The sequence below is a fragment of the Acanthisitta chloris genome, unplaced genomic scaffold (assembly GCF_000695815.1).
Source record: "Acanthisitta chloris isolate BGI_N310 unplaced genomic scaffold, ASM69581v1 scaffold10632, whole genome shotgun sequence".
Lineage (NCBI taxonomy): Eukaryota > Metazoa > Chordata > Aves > Passeriformes > Acanthisittidae > Acanthisitta > Acanthisitta chloris.
Window position 1 is genome coordinate 5,846 of NW_008661031.1, and position 15,047 is coordinate 20,892.

General features: G+C 40.5%; 1 protein-coding gene across 1 annotated transcript; it reads left to right on the plus strand.

Annotated features, from left to right (window-relative positions):
- Nucleotides 1-231: 231 nt before the first annotated feature.
- On the plus strand, nucleotides 232-14,256 carry RMND5A (required for meiotic nuclear division 5 homolog A (S. cerevisiae); the record flags this gene model as incomplete). Its single annotated transcript, XM_009070068.1, has 7 exons — nucleotides 232-367; nucleotides 544-643; nucleotides 5,241-5,407; nucleotides 6,135-6,300; nucleotides 8,749-8,851; nucleotides 10,923-11,077; nucleotides 12,539-14,256. Coding segments are annotated over 7 exons (891 nt in total), but the record flags the coding sequence as incomplete, so codon positions are not given.
- Between the last annotated feature and the right edge of the window lie 791 nt (nucleotides 14,257-15,047).

Below are 15,047 nucleotides of genomic sequence, written 5' to 3' on the forward strand. Positions count from 1 at the left end.
ATTCCTTATAGTGAATAATATTCTGACTTAAGCAAGCCAAAGGATTCCTTCTTCTGTACACAGGAGGTAATGAAGCAGCTGACAGGTATATTTCACTTAGGAGGTAATTGTTGGCCAAATGAGTAACAGGCAGAAGGCATCGGAGTGAGGCATAGGTGTCCTGCATAAATACAGAAAAGTTGTGTGGGGTGATTTGTTCCAGCCTGGTAACTGCTGATTTGTGTGTTCCAGAATTTTGACTCGGACATCAGCAGTGTGGGGATAGATGGGTGCTGGCAGGCTGACAGCCAGAGAATCCTCAACGAGGTGATGGTGGAGCACTTCTTCCGGCAGGGAATGTTGGATGTAGCCGAGGAACTTTGTCAGGTAACAATAAGGTTATAACCCATGGAAAATTATGCTTTGTGTTTGCTTCCTTATTTGAATGTTTCAGGTGAATATTTAAACTGTCAGAAAACCAGCAGATCAATCCTATCGTTTCTCATGCCTTAACTAAAAGCTGCCTTTTTTTTTTTTTTTAACTAACAGTAAATTCAGAATTAAACTTGGAATTAAACTCAGATCAAAGTCAAAAAGAACCATTTGTGGAGTTAAATCGAATATTGGAAGCATTAAAAGTTAGAGTTTTGAGACCTGCACTAGAGTGAGTCTATTCATTATTTTTTCCCTCCCTTGTTTTGAATGCTTGAAAGAAATCTTTAGTTTTAAATATTGTCTTTAGTATATTCTGTCCCAGTTTGTCCTTTGAGAGGTGTAGTCACTGAGTGAACCCCTTTCTTCTGTCCCCTCTGTGTCCCTCCCCATGGGCAGTGCTTTTCTAAGGGTCTCTTTCTTAGATTAAGGATTAAATTGAATCATTTGTGGTGCTGATTTAAGGAAGAAATGTCACTTGGAAGTGAAAGTTGTCTACCATGATGGTGCTTAGCCTTTTAGCAAATCATGAGCGAACCTTATTTTAAAAGGTCCCACTGTGAAGGATCCCAGGACTTGCCAAAGGTGTTGGGTACCACCAAACCTTTGGGGTAAGCAGAACTTGACTTGGGATCCAAGTTATCACTTGTCCTCTAGTCACTCTCCCTTTCCTGATAAGGGACCACAGGGTGGGAAGAGGCAGTGGAAGGACAGGTGTGTACTTTGCTGCTGCCAGGTAGGAGCTGGTTAATGCTGGGTGAGGGGGGAGCTGGCCCTGGGGCTGACAGGGACATCTGTTACTGAGATTTCTTATGAACAAAATGATTCAATTAATGCAAGTCCATGGATAAGGCTGAATGTTCAGACCAAAGCCAGGTCTGGGAGTATTTGAGGTCCATCAGACCACCTTAGACCATGAAATTTTCTTGACCTTAGTAGACTTTACAACCATCAGACATGTAAGCTGGTACTAGAAGTGACAGTGAGGATGGAAAAGGGATGAAATGTCTCATGACCTGCTGTTTTATGATTTACAGTGGTGGATACATAACTGCACAGTGACATTTCAGAATACTGTTTATTTCAGAAATAAGAAAACACCTAACAATCTTCAGCCTGTTTTTTTTTTAAGCTTTGGTAAACTTAGGTTGATCTCAGAAGTAAGAAAACCCCAACCACAAATCACAAAAACTAAAGCCAACTAAGCCAACTTTGAAGTGACCTTTTAAAAATAGAAACAATGAAGCCAAAGCAAATTCAAAACTTCTTTCATTCCAGAACATAATTTGTATACTTAGGACACCTTTTTTGCATTATTCAGTCAAGAGCATTTTCATGTTAACAAACATTTTCTCTCCTCTTTTACATGAACCAACACAGGTATGTAAATTCAGTGCTTCCTGGCATCTAAACTAAGTACAGGGGCACTCTGATATTCAGACCCTGGTGTTCATCAACTAAATCCTGGATTACACCTCTGGGTCATGCAAAGTTTGGCCTGAATAGTTGGTCTTCAAATATAGTTACACAGGTGGAAAGCTGTGGTGGTTTATTGCTGTTGAATTGACTAGTTGAAGGGAAGCAACACTGATACTGCAGCTGAAACAGGATTTACTGTCAGCTACACCACTTATTTCTTGTAGTTCAGGTAGTAACAGAGCTGTTGTGAGGGATATTCCCTGAGGAACAGTAACTTGTTATGTCTGTTCCCTTGAAGTCACTAAATTCATTTTGGCTCCAGTTTGCAGTGCTTTATGTCTTACTCATTGACACTTAGTTGTGTCCTGTAGTTTCTGCAATGTGTTAAATATTTTTCAAACAGAGGCGAAGGCATGGTTTTCCTTCAAAGAAATTCTTACTCCAGCTGAATGGGCAGACAATAGGGTGTATTGTCAGCCCAGTTTGTGTGCTGGTCTTCCTCCCCCACCCTGTCTCATTTCTGTGTATAATGTTTATTCTGTTTAAACTGGACAGGACAAAAGCTATCTGCTGCTCTGTGCTGCTGCTGGGCACAGAGGGGCATTATTTATAGTGATGCTTCTGTTACAAATGTGGCTGTTGGGGAGGGTGATCAACATGTGACAAATTGTCATGGCTTAGATATGGTTTAAACTCTCTGGTTGAGCAAGTAACCCATGTTTAAATGCTCAGTTACTCCACAGAACTGCTGATGCTAGTGAAGGTGTTTCCCATATTATTTTCTAGCTGACATTGATGTTCAGGAGGAGGGATAGAAACTGCTCCTGGCTGGATGGTCTTCATATGATAGGAGCTTGGAGAGTGGCGTTGTGCTCTTTGGGCTGAAACAGGCATTGGTAAATAAATACAGCTTCAGGGGTGCACAGAGCAGTCCCAAACTGGCCCACTGTGGGGTCAGGCTGCTGACAGTGGTGTTGAAGCAGAAAGCAGGTGTCACACAAGGATGATTAATTACAATCTTGTGAACCAGGAAGGGGAGTATAGCAGGGTTTATTCATGCAAAATTGTGGAAGGTTGGGATTAAAACACTTAACCAGTCTCTCTGGCTCTGCCAGTGCTCTGCACTTGTGCTTGGCTTAACTCGGTGTTGGAAACAAAACAAACAGGTGTCTCCTGGTCGCTACCATGGAAAGGGAGTTGTCAGACAAATGACTATTCCAAAAGGCTTCCAAAGCTCTGCTGTGGTGATAGAGAGAAATTAGTATCAGCTCAGGTGGGTCTCCATGTGAAGGTCTAGTGGGAGTGGCTTGCAGGTTCAAAGCTTTTGACTAGTCTCCTGGGGAGGAGACTCCCTTCTCTTCTGTCTATAAGCAGCAAGGTGCACAGGTCTGATATTTGCTGGGACCTTTAGGGTATGGTTCAAACTTAATTTAATCCATTCTAGGCTTTGTGAAATTCATTTTAACTGAATCCCATGTGGGAGCTAGAAGAGAGTTCTGTGTCCCTGTGGTTTGGCTAGTACATGTAAACTTTAAAAAAATCCAGATCCTCATTTTTGAGAGGAGGTAAAAAGCCAGGTGATGTGATTACTAATGATTTTGGACAGTGGTAGAGAGAGTATGTAGGTTGAATGCTTTAAACCTTACTTGTTGGTTTTTTGTATTTCTGTTGGAAATAGGAACAGCATGTCCCAGACCAAACACCTCAGGCTTTGCTTCTTTTGATACAAATCTGTGCTGCCACTCAAACAACTAAAAATGGAAAGCCTTCCTAACAGCTAATTTGGAAAAATAGCCTTGACCTCAGCAAGATGAAGTGCTCTGTCATGTGGGTGCGAGTATTGGCAAGCAGAGGACGGAGGCTCTTTGGATGCAATAGAGATTAATATCTCATTGATGGGACCGTGTACTAGTCATAGTATTTATTTATAATAGGTTTTTTTTGTCCTTCAGCTGCTTATTAGTCTATGGTTGTTAACTTCAGGCTCTTGTTTTCATAGTTGGGATTGAGCTTTAGTGCCACTGTACCTGTTTTAAGCCATGCTCACTGATCATAAAAACACAATTAAAAAACTACTCCAAAACCCACTCACCACTCATGGGTAGTGAGTGTGCTCTTCCCTCGTGGTGAAGGTTACAGTGCTGACAGTCTTCTGAGACTGCTCATCTGAAACTGCTTGAAATTAGGGACAGTAAGGCTTGTTCTTAGTTCAAAGGCTCCATTTTTCACTGTTTCCTACTGAAAGGTTACTGTGTCTTTTTTACAAAGCCTTGTCAGTGAAGTCACTCCTGACACACCACAACAAATTGAAAGTGGACACTTGCTCATTGAAAGCCTTACCAATACTGTAAGAATGTTTAATTTCTTATTTTAAGTATTGAAAACAGCAGAAGCCACAAATACTGGGATTTTTTAAAGAACAGAGACTTCCTCACTTCCTTGCTGGAAAGTGAAAAGCTTTTTGCTTAATGGGGCTCCCACAGTGAAAATAGTATAACTGATTACCACTAATGAGAAACAGATGTACTGGAGAACATTGAAACTTGGAGTTCTTAAGAAAGATTGGATTGATCTAGGCCTGACTAAATTGAATTAAGGAAAAAATGCAAAATAACACCAAAAAAACCTCCCAAAAAACCAAGAAAGGGATAGATAAATTCTAAATAATAAAAAAACCCTTTTTTATGAAATGCTTTGAAAATTCCAATTCGTTTTACTCAATGTGTGCTTAAGAATTCTTCCAGCCAAACACTAGTGTCATCATAGTGCATGAGACACAGAAAGTGAGAAATAGTTTTGTTGTCTGTTGAAAATAGCACAGAAAGCAAAGTTTAAGCAGGGTAAAGTATGATATTTAAACTGATTTCCCTTCCCCCATTGTAGGCTCTTGATATAATGTCTGTCTTTGAGGTCCCATGGATGCAGTTCCCTTCTCCAGGGCAACACAGTCACACATACAAACGTGGTGGCTTGCAGAACATGTTTGGTGAATGAGGACATTGGGAAATGTTCTTGAAAGGCTTGGTCAGACTTCAACATGCAGCTGGAGACTCTGTAATTGTTAAGGTTCATAGTGTTGTTAATTCAAGTACAACAGATTGTAGTTATTTCTGCCTTGTGTGGTGCCTAATTCAGTCTTGTCTTTCAGCCAGTGAGTGTTAAATTTTGCAGAGGTTAACCTCTGCAGCAGCACCACAAGTACCATCGTCCGTGTGTTGTGCACCCTGTGTGTAGCTCCACAACTTCTAGAGGGTCTTGCCATTTTCTGTGCTCTATAGACTCAGAAGTTCAGGGAACAGTCATATCTTCCTTGACACAGATGGTAGATAATTGTAATAATTTCATACGGTGTAGGCTGCCACTTAATTACTCTTGTGTCATGTCCCATTGTACCTCCTCGTTTGTTCCAGGTGGGCGGTATCCAACAGAGAAATGCTCATGGCACAGAATAGTTCCTTGGAATTTAAACTGCACAGATTATATTTCATTAGTTTATTGATGGGGGGAACAGCAAATCAAAGAGAAGCACTTCAGTATGCGAAAAACTTCCAGCCCTTCGCCCTAAATCACCAGAAAGGTAAATTTTTTGGTCACATTAAGAGGATTTAAAGCACTGGGATATGACATCTTGTAGTAAAATGTAATAGTCTTCCAAATGTGTTTTGCTCCATTATTTCCAGTTTGTTAAAGGTTTCTTATTTTTGTATTTAACATATATAACCCAGGTCTTTATAGTTTGAATGATCTTTTTTTTTATCAATTTTTTAAGAGTGCACAAAAATTGTATGTGAATGTTTGCGCATTTGCTTAAATTTAAGGATTTTTGACTCTTTAAATAATATGTAGATTACATCTAGGAGAGGCTGCTGCCAGGGTAAAGTGTTAAAAATGCACAGGAATGTTCTGGGAATAGTCATCTGCTATTTTTTGCTGCGTGGGGTAATACAAAGAGAAATGAAACTGTTGAAAATGGGGAACATGTGAGTTAAGTGAACCATCTCAAACTGAATCCAGTAAAGTCTGTTTTTTAGGGTACTGACTGTCAGAAAGCTTACAACAAAGTAAACCTGTTGGAAGTAAATTCCCAAGCAGCATGCCCTGCTTGTGGCAGGGCACACAGCCCCCCAGTAGTGGACTGGAGCTCTTGTAGCTGTAGTCACCTGTTCTGTGATGGCTGTAATTGTTTTGTCGAGGTGAGGATGTGTGTTATAGGTGTATCTGCCTGTTTCCCATGTAAAAGCTAGAACTGTAGCCACCAGCTTTGGTTGTATAACATAACTTGCTGTTTCTGCTCCCTCCCACAGACATTCAGGTTTTGATGGGCAGCCTGGTGTACCTGCGGCAAGGCATCGAGAACTCTCCGTATGTTCACCTGCTGGATGCAAACCAGTGGGCAGACATCTGTGACATCTTCACCAGAGATGCCTGTGCTCTTCTGGGCCTCTCAGTTGAATCACCTCTCAGTGTTAGGTATGCTGCTTTTCACTTGTTTTTGAGACCAGGTACAGCGTGATTTGGTTTCTACTTGTGGAGGACCAAAGAAACAACTTTTGAGACGCAGTCTTATCTAGCTTGCATTAAATTAAGAGTGTAGTTATAACTAGCTCTAATGAGATTTTCAGAGATTAAAAATCAGAAGTTCCTGTAGGCTGGGCTTTACCCTGCAGCTCAAGAGGAAGCACTCCTGGCTGGAATTTGGCTTCTGCAGTTTAGACAGAAGTGTGAAAGATACGGATGGCAATTGGCCAGTTATACCTACAGTAAATGTGTGACAACTATCCCTGCTGTTTATCTGTGAAGAAACCCCCCTAAAACTGTGGCCATGATTCTGTCAGCATTTGATAATTTTGTTTTTTTGTCTCCACGTTACTGGTTGTCTTCTTAGAAGAATGCTCAGTGTTATGATTTCAACTGCTAAACATCTCCAAATTGTTTGCTGGACCTCATTTGCAAAGAAGAAAGAGGCACTTTTAAGCTCAGTAGTTAATCTGACAAAATGCTGATCTGTAGGAGGCAAAACCCAACCTAATCTCCCTCTAACTTCTCCAGAGATAAAACAGATTAGCTCCTATTTAGCATTTCAGTGTCAATACCCCAATATATTCTCCTGATGGTGTTGTTTTCATTTCAGTTATTAAACAGCAAATAAATTATGTGTATCTTTCTAGGATAAACTTCGTACTTAGCAGAAACTTCGCTACCTCCTCTTTTGTGTCTTGGCTTTTTTACTGCTTCCATTTACTGTTGTTAGACTTCTGTGCTTAGTTTAGAGCTCTTAAATTGCCAAGTCTTCTGCTTGTCCTCTTTGCACCTCAGTGACAAAACGGAACAGAAGCAGCAAAGGGAGCACTCTCAGATTAATTGTTTTTCTACAATAAACATTGCAAGTTTCAGTTTGAGGGTTTTATAGATGTCTAAAACTTTTCTCTGTTTTTTCATTTTCATTTTTCTCCTGTTTCACTCAAATTAACAGCAGACCTTTACATTTTCATTGCTCTTGCACTGATGCTGTAATACAGTTCTCAGTGCAAATGGCCATGAGATTTTCAGTGAAGTGGAAAATCCTTGTTGCTGATATTTGGAGTGGCTGGATATTTGCTTTGTGCCTGGTGTGGAATTGATTACACTGAAATGTATTGACTATTGGTATTGATACTCTTGTTATAAACAAGACTGTTCTAAACAGTTCTTTGAGTGCTGCAGATCCTTTAGGAAATAAACCAGCTTGAAATGAAATCCCAGCTGTAAAAAAATACTGCTTTCTAGAATAGGAGTAGCTGATCTTTAAGGCTGATTGTTTTCTCTAATATTCAGTTCTGTACAGAATGATCTGAGTGTGTGGAGACAGTGGGGAAAACTCTTGTACTATGGAGGTCGTGGTTGGGAGTCTTGAAGGACTACAGGACATCATTTGAATTTACTGTTTACTTGTGTTATACTCTTAAAGGGCTTATTAGAGATGTTTTCATACAGAACCATTAAATCAGTAATGCTTGTCTGGCTGAAAATACTATTTGTCTAAAGTTTTCTCAGGGTTAACACAAGTTACACTCGGGGCTAAATTAAGCAAAAAGCAAAGTGCAAGGATTGAAATGATGAGTTGAAGGTGAGGGATATGATTTTTGTATAAGGGGCCTGACTTTTGTAGACACTAAAACTTGCACAAATAGTAAAACAATCTGCCAAAGAAATAGAGCAGGCTGATAACATGGTCAAATCCTGTTTCTGTTGCTAGTGATTTCCAGGCATATAGTACTTTCATTAGGCTGAAATCCATCAAATCACCTGTTATTCTGTGGAAACTCAGTGTCTTGTTCTCTTTTGTAACATACTGAAATCTTTCCAAATAATGGTGGTAAGTTCTGGTGATGGGTAACTCCCAGAGGAACTGTTGGCACACACTTTGGGCAGTTGTGTACTGCTGTTACTGTCACAGGCCATGGTTTCCTTCCTTCACTTACCTTCCTATGGTTTTTTCTACGTTTCTTCTCTTGATTTAAGGTGAAGGTAGAATGACATGTTTTGTTACATGGTAATTAGGTATAATTAAAGGATTATGGGTGGTGTGTGTACATGGGTTACGTGGAAACTCTTAGGGTGCATGTGCTCTTCCACAGCTGAGAGCAACCGCCTGTATAAGCTAACCTCCTGTGCAGCTTGAAATCAAAGTGGGTGGTACAGAAAAATCAATTCACTATAAAACTCAGAATGTCCAGAATGTAGTACCTGAGGGCCCTGGCCTAAGATGCAGGATAACTGCCTAAAACTCTTCCATGTTATATTAAAGGGATCTTAGAAGTGCAGACAAGAGCTGAATGAAACAAAACTCTTGGGTCCCAGTTAACCTTTAAAGTAGAAATGTGAAAAATGTTGATTTCCTAATAGGCACCTTATGTTAATATTTCTTGTTTTCTGCAGTTTTTCAGCAGGTTGTGTAGCATTACCAGCTCTAATTAATATCAAGGCAGTTATTGAACAAAGACAGTGCACAGGGGTTTGGAACCAGAAGGACGAACTCCCGGTGAGTTGGTGCTGAGCTGTCCCAGGGCAGATTTCTAATGGCAGATGTTGTTTTCAGGGTTTCTTTTGTGCTGAATGTTATGGGATGTTGTACATGGTCACCACCTCCAGCAGCTCTGGGCCTTGGGGCTTTCTGCTGTCCAGGGCCCTGGGGCTCACAGACACCCACCCACATGCATACAGAAAGGACACTGACACAACCAGCTGTGCAAGCTGCCTTCAGCAGCACCCCCACACAGGACTTGCATAAAACATAAGGACAGACAGCCAAGATCCCTTCCTCCTCATTGGCTGGTAAAGATTGAAATTTCCTAGTAAAAGCAGATGCACACACACACACACCACTCTAGATTCACAAGCAAATATGTGGTCATGGACCCTCAAATAGCAGCATGGCCTTTCTGGCCCCTTTTATACCCCTTTCTGGCCATTCCTCCCCAATCCCTTTCCTCTGCACTTTCCTCATACAGTTTGTGTGGTTCTGCTGACTCCCTCTCCTCTGAGACCCTCAGGTTTGCATTCTTATCTCTTGCAAAGGCCAGGTTTGGTTGCAGTTTCTTGATGATCTTTTGGTTAGTGTGGCTGTCAAGGGTGTTTCTTGTTACTGTCTCCACTCTGTCTGTCAGGTTTGTACCTCTTGGTTTTGGGGTGGGTTTTTTTCTTTTTTTTTTTTCCTTTTACTTGTTATCCCCTTTTGCATTAAAGAGGTCTTTGATCAAGTGACCTAAAAGAAACAGATGTTCTCACCTTCTGCTTTAGCCTGAGCTGCTTCTTTATGACTGGAAAGAAAATGGATCCCACAGAGAAACATTCACTTCCTCTAGCTAAGCTTGAGCTCAGTCCAGGGCTTGCCTTTGTACTGGCTCTTTATCAGGCAGAGAGGAGATGAAAGAATTAGTGCTGCATCTGGGGACAGGGGAATTGGGATCCAGTGCATTATGCTTCCAGCACATCTCATTTATATCAGTCGAAATGAAGTTCAGTTGTTATGAAACCCCAGTTTCCCTTTATAGCTCTTACCAAGCGTGTGCAGCTCTCCAGTGGCCTGTTCCTGATTTGGAAAGAAAACCTATTTAGTGCAGACTGGGCATGAACCGAGTTAGCCTCTTTGATTGCAGCTGGAAGAGATTCATGTGTAGTGTAAGGACGTGTGATGACTGTCTCCCAGCTGTGTTTTCTGTAATGCTGGGAGTGTAAACTCCAAGTGTGTCAGATTCCTGCCTTGCTATCCAGTCAGGAATGATTACCTAGGGAGCATTTGGGAAAAGATTGCTGTCAGATGCAATAATACACATATGCCTCCTTGCATTTTCTAATCCAGAGGGTCTCTGGTGTGTTTTGCTAAGGCAGTGTGGGAGTGGGAAACCTTATTTTCATTGTGCGAAGACAGATTAAGTAGCATGAAAAGGTCACATTGTCAGGTTTTGTTGAAGGTTAAACCTGTTGGAACAGAGGACTGGTCAGAGCCAGGAGTTGTAAGTACACAGGCTGTGGGTTTTGCAGTTCACAGTTAATTGCTGAAGTCACAGACCTGTTCTCTGTTACATGTCCCTTTTGTACTTCCGGCAAGAGTTGTGCTGCACCACTGTCTTCTGTGTTGGTACTGAAAATTAGTGGTCCTGATACACTTTGTGAGTCACAGGACATGAGGGTGCTGGGAGAGTCTTCCAAGAAGCTGCAGAACATTAACATTGTCAATCTAAGGGTTTTTTTAGTTTTTCGTTCCCCCTATAATGAAATCAATCATTAAACCACTTTGGGAATCACTTAGGAAATACAGAAAATCTTGTTGGGTCAGTGGCTGGGTTTTCCTGCCATGGCATAGATCTGCACCAAAATATGCACTCGTCCCTTGGCAGAATACTCTGCCTTTTTGCATTTCCCCATCGCAAACATAAATCACCATTTTAAGATAATAATTAAGTATTTCTGGCTGGGAGATTGTCAGGCATCACACAACGGATTTTGCAGCTGAATTTTGAAACGTCTTAATTAAGGGCCATGACCTGAAGGGATAATTATCTGGAAATGCAGTTTCCCAAGATAAATTTTTGTGTTAATTTCTTTTACAGATTGAAGTGGACCTTGGTAAAAAGTGCTGGTATCATTCGATATTTGCCTGTCCCATTCTTCGTCAGCAAACAACAGATAATAATCCACCTATGAAATTAGTCTGTGGTCATATTATATCAAGAGATGCTTTGAATAAAATGTTTAATGGCAGCAAGTAAGTACCATTCTTTTATTTCAAGCAGCTTACAGTCAAGGACAAATCTTAAGACTAGAATACTGTGTTTTGGGAAAATTGAGTCCATAATTATATAGTTAGTGAAACTTGTTAATCTTGGAGAATGGCATAAAAGCCAGATAAGCCTGGTTTGATGTGCCGGAGAGAAGTTTAATAAACCCTCTGATGTTGTAGAAAGTGAGCTCATGTGAAGGAGTGCAATGAGCAGAGTATTTTTTTTCAAGTTGTAACTACCATTGTGTTGTCTAAAATTCAAACCAGAGGTCTTCACACACACAGTTTTTCATTGCGAGCAAGGTTAGTAATGCATGAAACATCCCTTCAAAAGTAAAATCAAACCTCTGGGGAAATATGGCTTAGTAACTGAGCAGGTAGGGGGAGTACCACTGTGGAAATACTCCTCGGATATCAGTGAGGTGCCTAGAGGCTTTTGGGAAGCAGGAAATGTGGGAGAGAAAGCTATGCAGATTTTCGTGAGGAAGAACCAGTGGTTATTCAGATGGAATATCTGCAGCTTCCATGGAGGTTGTCAGCTGAATTTAGAGCCATAAGTTGTTTTGGGAAATCCAGCATGAAAACAAGTGATGCTGTGAAAGAATATGAGTGATGTTTGCATTCTGTGCCCTGCTAGAAAAGCCTACAGGGATGTCTTTGAGGGTGACTTTGGGTGACTTTAGCCATTTGAAGCCAGTAAACTTGCTGCTACATCATTCCTGTTCCCAATCACTCATTCCTGATGCTTTCATTGATCAACTTTAGTGACAGCACAGCTCTAACAACATTAACTTGACGGGCAGGGGAGGGGGAAGGTTAAAGGCCCAAACTTAAGAGAATGGGGGGGAAAATGGATCAATATTAGAAGAATTATTGTGAGCAGGCAGGATTGTATCAGAGAGACCTCAGCAGGGAGGCCAGGCTGACCTCTTTAGTCATAGCCTGCAGGAGCTGATGTAAGTGGGTTGTAAAATCACAGCATTTTGAGAACCAGCCAGTAAATAGAACTGGTTGCTGAGGAAGTTGAAGTGAAAGCTGATTTAAAATTACTGCAAGGCCAGATTGGATGGGGCTTGGAGCAACCTGGGCTGGTGGAAAGTGTCCCTGCCCATGGCAGGGGATTGGAACAACATGATCTTTAAGGTCCCTTCCAACATAAGCCTTTCTGTGATTCTGAAATGAACAAATGAACCCAGAAGTAGAAATGACAAATACCAAGAAATTCTTCTTCATGATTAATAATTCAGGGTGGTGTGGGTGCCAAAGAATATAACTAAGGAAAAGTGTGATAAGTTCTCTCTCAGCTAATGATGACTTTAAATGGAGCCAAGTAAAGTGTCATGGCTTAAGACTGCAGTTGTTTGATGGCACAGGGTAAAACTCGAGATGTCTAATGCTCGTTTGTCACACATTGCCCCAATTCTAACACTTTGTCTTTGTCCCCAGATTAAAATGCCCCTATTGTCCGATGGAACAGAGCCCGGGAGATGCCAAACAGATATTTTTCTGAAGAAAAGTTTAATTATGCAGTTTGTAAGTGACACTCTGGATTTCAGGTGCATTTCAGGAGAATTAAAACACGCTTGTTCCCTTTTATGCAGCAGACTGAGGACTCCTGTGTTTGTATAAGCTAATGCTACAGAAACTTTGCCAACATTTAGTATATACATACCAAGTGGAAATGCTACAGAAATATTATTACCATAGGGCTTTACTATACTCTTGGTCTCCATACCTGATCAAGTTACTACACCAGCAGTTGTCATTCAATGCAGGTTTTTGTACTTAATTATATGGTGACTTTTTACTTTTTAAAAGCAGAAATTGATCACCCCCATTTGTTTAATATCCTTCCTGCTATTATTCTATCATTCTATTGATAACTGTCACCTTAGAGAACGTTCCTGGACAAAGTTTTATTTCCTGTAATGTGTACATAATTAAAGGTAAATACTTCAGAAAAAAAAAGTTTGATAAATTGAATAGTCGTTATAAAACTAATTTGTATTTTTTTCGCTGAAAAGGCTGTGATATATTCTGAGTTTTTCTTTCAAACATTTTTTCAACTTTTACATAGAATTCAAAGTAAATGTGCATATATATAAAGTATATAAAATATATAGCCCTAAGGGGCTACCTGTTAAAATCCATCACTAATTTATAAGGGTGATGTGTGGCTAAACTACTACTGGGGCAGAGAGGGAATAGGAATTCCTGTTCCTTTGGTTTCATGATTGAGAAGTGTTTGTGTAAGAGAACATTCAATAAATTCTGAAGTGGAAATGCTTTTAGTCAATGACATTTGCTCTCTGGCCTTTGTAGTCATGTTCTTCGAACTTTGTATTCAGGATTAGGCTATAAATGTCATGTTGCTGTATAGTTTAATAGTCATTATAGTGTGCTATTTATAAACAGTTATCAAAACCAAATAAATTGTAGATGTATTCATTGTTAAATGGGGGAAGAGCATGTTCTGATGCAATCTACTGATCACAACTCTGCACTTGGCAGAACTGGGCCCTACATCATATATTAGGAGGTAGCAAGTTTTCTGTAGCTTGAGAACACTTTGCTTCTAGCCTTGTTTTTGTAGTAGAATATTACTGCCATTGCCACTTTTTCTGCTAAATTTGTCATATTGTTGACTGGGTAAATTTTTACTCATAAAGGGGACGTAGATCATGGCAGTTAAATCTTTTCTAGTGTGCATATATTTGTATTTATTGCACTGTCCTATAGTAGGGCAAGCAGCCATAAGGCATGCAAAGCTACATGTAAAATTATATTTCTGTATTGTGTAGTTAAAAAAAACAAACCCCAAGCTTCTATGGTTGAACACTGACACACTGGTTGAATGCACTAGCACAATGCACTACAGAGAAGATCATCTTTGGGAAATCTACACTTTGTGAATTTGTCACCTGGCGGGACAGACTGAGTCGGACTCTGATCGGATCAGTGACAATGGACAAACCTGCTGAGACATGAAGAGGAGCAAGTCATGGCACACAAATTTTAAACTACAAATGTGTTTGATACATGTGAAAAATGCAGGTGTGTGATTTTCTGCAAAACTTACATTGTATTCACACTGAGTTGCAAACAGCTGCGCTACCAAGTGGTAAAATCAACAATAAACGGGTGAGGAGATTATTTTCCATGTAGGTTTCCTAGTCTTGCTGAGATTTGCTTTTAGTCTTTTCTTTTGACGGGAATTGCTTCATGCTTTGGATTTATATGAAAGGGCATATGAAGTATTTAAAAAAACCCCGACAAACAAACACCCCAAAAACAGCTTGAAGTATGAGTGCTGCTTCTTTCTCTGTTACACTGCCGGTATTTTGGCACTGGTGTGAGCACCAGTCAGTGCTGATAGCTTAGAGTTCAGTTATTAAATGGCAATAGGGCACAAATTCACCGTAGGTATTAAATATCACCTTAACTACTGCATGTTATAGATTCATAGCTAATTCAAGTCAGCTGTTTTCTCCAGATAATTGCAATCCTTTTCCTTTCTGCCTGTATGCTGATTTGGCACATCCTTGCCTGCAGTTGCGCAGCTCCACCAACAGATGATGCTGGCAGATCAGCCTTGAGTCCTCGTGTGCTCGGCCTAACGGGATGTTGTGTTGGGCATTCGGGGAACAGTGCTGCAGTTTGGCTGTCACGGATATCCAGTTTGCCCCGTGAGATGATGCAGGTTCTCTCCTTCTGCTGCCCGATACACCTATATGGTGACTGGAGAAAGTGCTTGCAGGGGAAAAGTGAATAACACATTGTGGTTTTTATACTTAAAATATAGTTGGCACCTGCTATGCAGACAGTGTCCCTAACAGGGTTTGGGAATAACCATAATAAACAAGTGTTTGATTTTTAAGGCTTTTTTTTTTCCTTAAAGCTCCAGTAGTACTTGTAATCTCCATTACACTTTGGGACCAGATTGTGAAGCCTTTAA